This window comes from Hippocampus guttulatus, chromosome 1 (genome assembly GCF_054856545.1).
Source record: "Hippocampus guttulatus isolate MCC_2025c chromosome 1, RoL_Hgut_1.0, whole genome shotgun sequence".
Lineage (NCBI taxonomy): Eukaryota > Metazoa > Chordata > Actinopteri > Syngnathiformes > Syngnathidae > Hippocampus > Hippocampus guttulatus.
The window spans coordinates 25,781,101-25,791,195 of record NC_141261.1 but is presented as its reverse complement, the minus strand read 5'-3'; the positions used below and the strand labels follow the sequence as shown (position 1 = coordinate 25,791,195).

Here is a 10,095-nt window from a genome sequence, read left to right as displayed (position 1 = left end):
TGTCCCTTTACCATTTTCTGTCACAGTGTTTGGTCATGCCGATTGCATACTCACCTCACGCCAGGCAAGGAAGACATCCCTGCCATTTTAGGCACATGCAACAACACCAGGCATGCCAATAATACCCAGCCAACTTGTTTTGCTTGAGAAATAAAGTTGAATTGAGGTGAGACAGCAACCCCATCAGGCATTAAAAAAATAATAAAAAGTAGATAATGAAATGTAAGCAACTACAGTAAGTAGTAGTAAGTGCAAGTTAAAGGGGGAGTTTGCAATTAAAACAAAAAAACATGTCGTGGTGCTATACATTTACAAACCCAATTCCAATCAAGTTGGGACGTAATGTTAAGCATGAAGAAAAACAGAATAGTCATTTGCTCATTATGTTCGAGCTATACTGTATTTCATTGAATACACTACAAAGACAAGAAACAAAATTTTTAACTTACCATTTTATGGCTGCATCATCGATGAAAAAAGCTGGGACGTGGGCATGTTTCCCATTGTGTTGCATCACCTTTTGTTTTGACAACATCCAATCAACGTTTGGGAACTGAGGACACTAATTGTAGCTTTGAAGGTAGAATTCTTTCCCATTCTTGCCTGATGTTTGGCCTCAGCTTTTCAACAGTCCGGGGTCTCCGTTGTTGTATTTGACTCTTCATAATGCGCTACGCAGTTTCAATGGGACACAGGTCTGGACTGCAGGTAGGCCAGTCTAGTACCTGCGCTCTTTGACTACGAAGCCACAGTTTTAATATAAATGGAATGTGGTTTGGCATTGTCTTGCTAAAAATAAGCGGGGGCGTCCATGAAAAAGATGTTGCTTGGATGGCAGCAACCAGTATACCGGTACATCCTTCGACATGAATGGTGCCTTCACAGATGTGAAGAAGTTACTTTTCTAGACAATCATACACCTGTTCCCCATTCTAGTTTTTTGATCCATTGTAGCAAATTCTGTCATGGTGATTGGATTATTGCTGGGAGCTTCTAAGTGCTGCATCATTTTGTGATTTTGCTGGTTTGTGATGATGTTTGACCTGATAGTTTGTAGTTTTACACTAAAGTAGCAAGCAAATTCACTGCAACGATCTATTGAGAGAAGCTCTGGCGCTATTTTCATTTTGGAGCTTTGTGAGCTTGTTGACCACAGCAAACGGAGTGCAGGTTCTTGCAAAATATTTCAGAAAAGTGTTGCTGGCTAGCTTTTACTAACTCTTGGTTACATTTACAAAGACATTGTCTGTACAGCTCAAAATGAACTTGGAGTTGAGTTTTTCCTCCACTTACGCATCAGTGTTTCCTAACATGAGATTTAACTGCCAAAATAACATTTACTAAAACTACACTCCCACTTTATCGTGTGGTGATCACATTTCCACCACTTATTGCTAATCATACACACCCACCAATTTAGGTTGATGACAACAAGATCTGCTATAAAAATCGGAGGTGCCGGAAAAAGGGCAGGCACGGAACCAGGATTTTTTTTCTCTCCTGGGGCTGCGGGGGTTCGGGATGGGATCTTAAAAAAAAGTCGATTTTCCTCACTTCATTTTCTTTATTTTCTCATTTTGTCAATGAAAAAGCATGATAAACAGTAAAGGCATGCTCTGTAACAACACATTTTGAACTGAATTTAGACAAAAGAGGTTCAACCAAATAGTTAAGAATATAAGGTGGTAGGAATCTAGTGCCCCCACCATCACCCCCTCCTTCTCGGCCATGGACCGATAAGCCGGGACTGTCTTCATGATGAGCAGACCTCGACGAAGCAGCTATGACCTGTACACGCATACACATACACAACTGGACAATCACACGCGCATACACATCCTTATTATCACCATCTTCATCGCTCCGATTCTTTTTCCCCCGTGACGTGGTTCGATCTGCAGAGCGCACGTGTGTCCGTGCAGCTGGTCAGGACGGCCGCGTCGCGGTCACCCCGCCCCCCCTCCCATTCATCCTCCCCCTTATTACATGTTATGTCTTGTGACTTGTTGTAACTGTCATATGCTTATTTATGTGCTAGGGTCTTTTTTTATCCTGGACTTAAATTATCCTCAGAAGAGGATAGTTTGAGCGTGGTTTTTTTTTTCCCTCTCCCTACCCAGCGTTTTCCTTTCTGAATTCTGACTGTAATTTCCCCATTGCGGGACAAATAAAGGCATATCTTATCTTAATACAAGTGATCGCAAGGCAAGGGCAAAATCTTGAACCTAAAATGCTGGTACTGTACAGTACATGAAAGACGATGCCTTTCTTTGATTGAATATGACTACATTCTTCCCAGTGTGACCCCAATTGACAAAAGTCACACCCACCACCAGGGGTGTCCAAACTCGGGACTTCAAGGGCCCCTGTCGTGCCTGTTTTCAATGTGTCCCCGCTGCAATACGCCCGATTCAAAAGATCAGCCTTTCAGGATTCTTCACAGCTTGCTGATGAGCTGATTATTTGAACTGGGTGTGTTGCAGCAAGGACATATCGAAAACAAGCAGGACAGCGACCCTCAAGGACCGAAGCTGGACATGGCTGCTTATTACACAACTCTCCGATGTTCAAGTGTTTTTTTTTTTTGTTTTAGGTTTTTTTTTTTTTTGCCTTTTGGAAAACATGTATTTGGGAGCCCCCTAGTGGTGACATATTGAAAACATGATCCCAAACAAACAAAGTCCATTTGTGTATTTTACAGCCATTCAGCCACAAATAGAACATTCATGAATTCGAAGCATTTGCACAGAAGGCAGCATTCACATTTCCTGTCAAAGTTACAGTGCATCAGTCATAACGAATTGGCTTTAAGACATTGCCACTTTGTGAAAATCATCGAAATGAGGCACCTTGATCCATATGCATCTGCATCGTTTTGTCCTCGGGGTTTCACATTGAAGTTCCATTAGGTTAGAGTTCATGGACAGAAGTGTGAGGCTCAGGAAGTTTGTCAATGTCACAATTTTGGATCAATCTGGAGTAGAACAGAACAAGCTCCTCGTAGTTCTTTTTGGAAATCCTTTCATTAATGCCATGAAACCTAAGAAATGGGAACAATACACTACCTTTAAATCTTTGGGAGTGGGTGGGTGACTCATTGCATAGTTTTTGTCGACAATTTTCATATCTTCCTGTCATCAGTCAAAAGCTTTGTTATGTTTATATTCTGCCTTCTTACCTCTTTGCATCCCCTGGTTGAAACCACAAAGGGGCAAAGCGGTAAATGTCGTTGGTCAGATCTTTGAAGTGTCGACTGTCTGTGTTCCCAACGCAAATGCCTGCACATTCAAAGATTGAAATACACAATTGTGGGCTGCTGGGTGTCCCGTTTCAATCTGCCACTTACCTGGAGCGACTGCTACTGTCGGAAACATGTCCAAAACCGTTTTCTTGATGATCTGAAAGCCGTACGAGTTCTCATCAGATGAACTGACAGGCAAAGGATCGAAGCCCTCGATAAGCTCCATCTTCACACGCTCGTCCCCGACTGTAAACTTGATGAGGTCCAAGACCTCGAAGGAAAAAAACAGTTTGATGCCGAAAGCACCTGATGGAACAAATTGGACACAATACCTCTTGTAACGACTGCGCTGAGTGGATACGTAGATTCACATGGGCCTCAGCATGGGCAGGAATGACATTCGACTGCAAAAAGAACAAAACATGTGGAACAGGTTCTGAGAATCACTCTGAACGACTGTAATCTCAATTCCTATTACTTTACCTTTATGCCTGCATGAAAGATTGTGACTGCCGTAGTAGTCCTTACAAAGGCATTGGAATCTGATTTTTGTTCAAGAAACCTGCGCCACAAAACATTTTCATTTTTTACAAAGGTACAACAACAACAACAACAACAAAAAAGATGAATACATGGATGGAAGTGATTACCTGCCAACGAGTGGCGAAAACAGCCACAAATTTGATAGGATGAACTTCAATGGCAGCCCAAACTAAAATCACCAAACGCAGCTTTCATCCACATGAACGTTGAGCAAGTAGTTGAATTGAAATGTACCTTGTGAGCTAGCTGCTCAAATGTTTGACGTTCCGGTCCATGACCAAATAACATGGGCATGGGGTTATCCTCCAGTCTGAGCAATAGCAGTCTTTAAGAAATCAGTGCGCAAAAATAGACCATACACACAAAAAAAAAAGCTGGGTGCCAAAACCTTTTGACTGCTGCAGCTAAGATGCCAATGCTGCTCTCCCTGGCAGGCATCGACGCATGGCCGGGCAGGGTGGACACACTCAGCTTGACGACGGCGAGGCCCTTCTCACTGACACCGATTCTACGACAAGACATGTCAGTCCATCATTTATGTGCGTATGGTCGGAAAAAGTTTCATAGTGACACTGCCTTTCTCACAAAGCCGCGGGTCCGTTGAGACCGCTGACGACTCCATCGAGCACGGCCAGCCCCTCGTCCAGCACAAAGGACAGGCGCACATTGCGCTGCTTCAACACTCGTACGATGTTCATGGCTCCCTGGAGACCGCTAACCTTCCAGAGACACAAAAGACGACCACTCCATTCTGACTCCGGACGTTGCCAGTGTGCTATGGAAAGGTAGGTTTACTTCTTCATCATGGCCGAGACCAATGTAAAATCCTCTGTGCGGCGCATAGCCTTTCATCAGCAAGTATTCCAGGGCCTGAAGTATACCCTGGAAGAAGACATTAGAAAATAATGGTGAGGGCTGGCTGCACACGGTGGAGCAACAAAGCTCCTGCCAAAGATGCACACAAGGGCTCAAATCACGTGGATTGTGGAGTATGTCTCGTAATAGCCAACACACAACAAGACATTCCACCAAGACCGTGGTCTTCTTTTTTCAGTGGAGGTCAGTCATCATTCATGTTCTGCCACCCGGACGTCTCCTGGTGATTCCTGTTGACAAATAAACATTCTGAACTGGGGGATTTTCTCACCATCAGAGAGCTCTTGTCATCTATCGTCCCTCGGCCGTAGATGAAACCGTCTATCTCCTGGGCAGAAAAAGGCGGCGCCACCCAGCCATCGGACTCAGTGGCGGGTACCACATCGATATGAGCCAAAAGCAGGTACGGCAGCAGTTGGGGTTGCAACCCTGGGACCCAAAACAGGTGGCTGTAGTTGGCCACCACTTCATGGTGTACCAAGCTTGAGGTAAAAAGGGTCGGGAAGGCTGGCGAGGCAAGAGAAGAACACGGAGAGGGCTGAAACGACTGCGGCTTCTTTGTCCTTTCCACCCGAGTGAGGAAAAACGGCAGTTGTTCACTGGCCATTACACGCAAAAGAGGTGCAATCGATATATTTGACTCCATTCAATTGGAGTGATGTGCACCTAGGAGACCCGGTGACAAGAGTTAAAGTTGTGTCGCTTTAACATGTTGCGTCAGTAGCTCATCTCTCAGTACTTCCTTTTTGGAACCTGAAGGTGACATCTAAGTCCTGCTTTGCACAAAATGTAAAATAGCAACTTGACGAAAAGTTTGGATAAAACAGTTGACGTTTTTGGCACATTGCTAAAGTCGGTCATAATTCCTAACCAAACAATTCTGAAAATGAGTCAATATATAGTGGCTCAGCGATTGACGGCAGCAACACAATGACAGGCAGAATGTTGCATGTTTTTTTCATTTTTTTAAATGAAAACTCCTTTGCATTAGATGGCAGAAGGCCAGAAGAATGGCCTGTCACTTGTATGGCACTTTTAGACACTGTCTCCTCATTTTACCGACTGATGACACAGCATCAGGAGCAACATGGGGGTTCAGTATCTTGCTTGGGAATACTTTAACATGGTCAGAAGGGTTGAGGATCGAACCCACAACCTTCAGGTGGGAGACGAGACAACCACTCATCCATTGAGCCATGCCACTGCTGTTATTGTTGTGAAGTCACCCAAGGCGCCTCAGGATAATCCTGATGCTGCTGTTGACTTATGGAGGGTGCAGCGACAGGACAGGAAAACTCGTAGAGCAGAAAGAGGTATTATGCCCCCATCAAAATAAACATGAGCGTCATATGGAGGCTCATCAATTAGTTACAAGAAAGAAAAACGTACGTGAAATACGTGAACATGTAAAGAAATGACTGTGGGGAAGATGCTCAGATGAATCTGTTGCCTAAGGTGGGCTGCAAGATGGCACCTGTCACGCGAGCTGGCCAGTCTCTTTATGTAAGCACTGGTGCAGGTGAAACATGCCCGCGACCCTGTGGCTAAGACTGGTATTACATCTTTCAATGGCTCGGCAACGGTATTTTTTCCACCTTAAAATGAATGGACGGCTACTCTGGTGGACTCCGGCCAACACTAGCCCATTCCTGAGCAAACATATTATAATATCTGTTTCTTGTTAATTGTGTATTTGAGGGCTGGGTTAGTTGAGTAGGGGGTGACGTCATAGAGTGGAGACGAGCCAGTTTGAGTGTGGAGTGCATGGGCGTGAGTTGTGGCCAATAGCAGCTCCTGTGAATGTGTTTTAATTGCTGCCTTTTTTGTTTATTTAAAAAGCGAACAGACTGCATCATCGACTGTGTGCATCCTTGACCACATTGAAGGGCATTGCAATATTAATCAATGGTAGGAAATGTGTGTATTTTTTGCTTATCAACCTTTGATCTGGTTTCAAATTAAGATAGTAGTTACACATCTATTAAACAAATCTTTGCCAATGTGATTTGTCACAGGCCTATTATTTTGAGATTGGCATGAATCCGCTATCATATAGCGATGTCGTGTTTTTTAAAATGTGTGTGTGGCTTGTGCGATTGGAGTCGTATTCCCTTGGCCGTCGGTTTAGATGCCCCTTGACAACATTTTACATTTTGTTGTACAAAACCAAAGTTGTAGTCTCGTGTAATTTCATTGCCGTCAAAATGTGTTTACTTGACCATACTTATTGTGTACATACCAATGTTGATAATCCCCGGCCACTAGGTCAAGAATTTATGTCGGTGCCTGTTGTGAGATTGTGAGCTGGAGTTGTGTCCTTGTGACTTAGCTTATAGCTAATTATGTGCTTTGCTTTGTAAAGGGCGCGCCGTGTTACCTCTCCGGAGAAACGAGTTGAAATGAAACAGCGCAGTGGTGTTGCTCTCCGTGGCTGAAAATGACACCGTGGGGATGCGCACGGCCTCTGAAGGAAGATGAGGCAAAGCAGCAAACAGGTAAAGTGGACTATCCTCCACTTTTGCTTTTTGGACGTACCTTGAAAGTGGGCGAGGAGTTCCTCCCGCTTCGGCTGGTCGATATCAAGCGAAATTAGGTTTGGCGTTTCCCAGTGTGCGAGTTGAAGTCCGCCAACATTCCCGTCCAGTGTCAGCGTTCTGATCGACGCTATCGTAAACAAGATGAAAACAGCAGCGAATCCACCAGCTATGAGAAGCTTCACAAATTTGATCACCATGACCGTGATCTGGGGAACAGCGGTGCATGTAACTCCTGAAGTTGAATGGCTCTGTCAAATGGTTCACAATGGGTACAAAAGTCAACAACTCCCACCCCCGCCACACACAACAATACTGTACAGTTAGCTGACGCCCGAGTCGACACGCATGCGTGAAATGATGACGTCACACCCCGTGTACCGTCAAAGCAAAAATAAAGCGTTAAATCGAAGCGTTAAGATTAAAACTACGCAAGAGTATTGCTGCCACACGAAGAAAAAAAACACGGCACTTATGTAAAAATGTGATAATTATTATGCAAAAACGTGAACATTATCATGTATAAACATGATACTTTTCATGTATAAACGTGAAAATTGTCACGTAAAATGCTGTTTATATGATGTAAAAATTTAAAAAATACAAAATGTGACAAAGCTGGCCTCGTGGAGGACTCCCCAATTTCTGTTGTGACTGAGGTCCCATCCTGCAGCAGGACGCAGATGCATGCATATGCTTCTAAATGCAATGGCACTAAACCTGGAATTACTGATCATTTTATGAAATTGCTGTGTGCCCTTATACGTATGGAACAAGGACACTTAAGTGTATTTTTCCATCCATTCGTCCATTTTCTGATCCACTTACACAAAGGGTCGCGGGGCGTGTTGGAGCCTATCGTGTATTTTAACATTGCCCGTTATTAGGTTTTTACATGATCATTTTTACTTTTTGACATAGGTATTGCGTTTTTACATGATAGTTTTCACGTTTTTACATGATAATTATCACGTTTTTTACATGATACGTGTCACGTTTTTACATGAGAAGTTTAACGTTTTTTCCCCTGGTGTGGCAGCAATACACTTCCATACAAAACAACACCAAAAATCGAAATGTGACATTTTAACCCTGGAGTACCCAAGAACCCTTTTCTTCTTTGGAAAATGATGAATTAGACATTAAATGATTGCCATATGTTCACTGAACACCAAGATATATGTTTTTGCAAATATTCAATGCTTTAATCCTAATTTAGTATTAGGGCCAAATTTGACCCATTGGGATTTAAGGGTAGCATTTGAGAAGCAGAATTTATAGGTGCCATATGAGACACTGTGGTTTCTCCTGGGTTACGTTTATTTCAAACAAATGTGAAAACTCTGTACAAGCCCCTGTTAAATGTCACAGATTTCATGTCTGTAATGACATGAAATGAGCTACAACAACTTACTTTCCTACAAAATTGAAATCAATACAACTACTTTGTACCTGGATGGCTTTACCGATTCATCAATTTCAAAGAGAGTGCGTTTGACTAAACTCAGGAGTGCCCAAACTTTTTTGACCGAAGATCTACTTTTCAATCAACCAACCTCCCGCGATCAACCCGTTACCGCGCACGTGCGCATACGCGCGTACACACGCATGCCATGATGAGCAAAAGCCTGACGCTGAGGCACACAACGCACTTTTGCAGCCTGTTAACGATCGTAGCTCACGCGTACCGTTTTAAAATGCCTCTCTCGGCCCTCCAGATTCCCATTCTTTGGCTCCCCTGTGTGAATTGTACAAAACAAACTCTGAAGGAGAATAATGATAACGATAAAAGATATAGCGCAACAACTCAGATCCCAAGCTGTAACTGCAGACTGCTGAGCGCTAACAACTTCCAGTGACGCCGTTAGACGTCACCGTAGGTTAAAGACGACCTGCTTTATTTTCTTTTTAAAATACTTTTTGTGAAAGTAAGACTGATAGAATGATTAGGGTGCAGTGTGCATTCACACAAAAAATATATTACTAACATGCACGGAGACACACATTTATTATTATGTATTTTTTTCCTTCCACCTTGGATCAACTTGGGACTAGTCCTTGATCTACTGGTCGACCGCGATCTATGTAATGGATACCCCTGGACTAAAGTTATAGGCGGTACCAGATTTGTGTGCCCAGTTCTTTCTTGAATGTTTGCGATTTCACCTGTTGAGACATTTGTGCATTTTGTTTGGCAAAATAATTACCATCATATGAAGAAGAAAACTGTCTTTCTGGACTTAAAACCGAGCATGGTTTTTAATCAACTGGAGTGTATGGACCTTAACTATGTGCCATTTACCAATGTTTGTTTGTTTGTTTGCTTGTTTCTTTGTTTATTTATTTATAAATCCATATTCAATTTCTTACAACCTGTTTGAGAATTTTGGCGTGGTGAGGGCCTTGTCCTCAGTTCTAGTTGTTGATTTGATTTTGATTTGACTTTTTATTTGGTCTCCCGTAGGAGAAACTTGTCTCGGAGGACAAGGCCCTCCTTGCTGCTCCATGCATTGAACAATACATACACATACGCTACACAACAAGTTGTCTTGTATGTATGTAAGTAGAAATGGGGTTTCTTGCATGTTGCAAAAAAACCCCTAACAAAATAAAAATTAAATTATCAGTTAGTCTTCTCTCATTTCTGCCTGTGGGATTGTTTGTCAATGAGCGCCACAGGAAGACCGTTTCCTTCAACACAATGAGGAGGGCAAAATAATAAAAGTCCAAATTTCCCAAACCCTGTCTGTTGTTTTTGTGGATACATTCAGTGCACAGAACCACTTCTGGGTTTGCTCATTCATCCACAACTGGAGGGAGAGCCAATAAAGACACACATGACTGAGTGTATTTCCCATTTGAACTCTTCAGGCAGCAGCACCGTTTGAGCTTTGAGTGTTA

General features: G+C 43.0%; 1 protein-coding gene and 1 long non-coding RNA gene across 7 annotated transcripts; one reads left to right on the top strand and one right to left on the bottom strand.

Moving 5' to 3' along the window:
• Positions 1–1,544: 1,544 nt before the first annotated feature.
• On the bottom strand, positions 1,545–9,671 carry pm20d1.2 (peptidase M20 domain containing 1, tandem duplicate 2). Of its 5 annotated transcripts, none has more exons than XR_015102113.1 (14): positions 7,196–9,671; positions 7,038–7,124; positions 4,932–5,167; positions 4,580–4,666; positions 4,370–4,503; positions 4,173–4,292; positions 4,019–4,094; positions 3,892–3,953; positions 3,725–3,803; positions 3,574–3,645; positions 3,347–3,512; positions 3,179–3,278; positions 2,850–3,040; positions 1,545–2,768 (listed from the first exon to the last, which is right to left on the bottom strand). XR_015102113.1 is itself a non-coding variant. In XM_086122536.1 (13 exons), exons 1-13 carry the CDS (start codon positions 7,392–7,394, stop codon positions 2,911–2,913), a joined length of 1,548 nt encoding a protein of 515 aa, XP_085978662.1. In that variant the 5' UTR covers positions 7,395–9,671; the 3' UTR covers positions 1,545–2,910. The 5 variants fall into 5 exon arrangements, 2 of the variants coding, with proteins under 2 accessions (XP_085978662.1, XP_085978681.1); XR_015102115.1 differs by having other exon boundaries at positions 1,545–1,812; XR_015102114.1 differs by having other exon boundaries at positions 1,545–1,788.
• LOC147211142 (uncharacterized) lies at positions 6,422–9,727 on the top strand. 2 transcript variants are annotated; one of them, XR_015102120.1, is made up of 3 exons: positions 6,422–6,568; positions 7,023–7,155; positions 9,659–9,727. It is a non-coding gene; the product is annotated as an uncharacterized LOC147211142 (long non-coding RNA). The 2 variants fall into 2 exon arrangements; XR_015102119.1 differs by lacking the exon at positions 9,659–9,727 and having other exon boundaries at positions 7,023–7,552.
• The last annotated feature ends 368 nt before the right edge of the window (positions 9,728–10,095 follow it).

What these genes read in the sequence shown, in the direction of transcription:
- pm20d1.2 (XM_086122536.1), bottom strand. Translation starts at nt 7,394, where the DNA reads ATGGTGATCAAATTTGTGAAGCTTCTCATAGCTGGTGGATTCGCTGCT. An exon ending in ATGACAAGAGCTCTCTGATG is followed by an intron (nt 4,667 to 4,931) that starts GTGAGAAAATCC and finishes GTCTTCTTCCAG; the next exon opens with GGTATACTTCAGGCCCTGGA. An exon ending in TCTTTCATGCAGGCATAAAG is followed by an intron (nt 3,646 to 3,724) that starts GTAAAGTAATAG and finishes TTCTTTTTGCAG; the next exon opens with TCGAATGTCATTCCTGCCCA.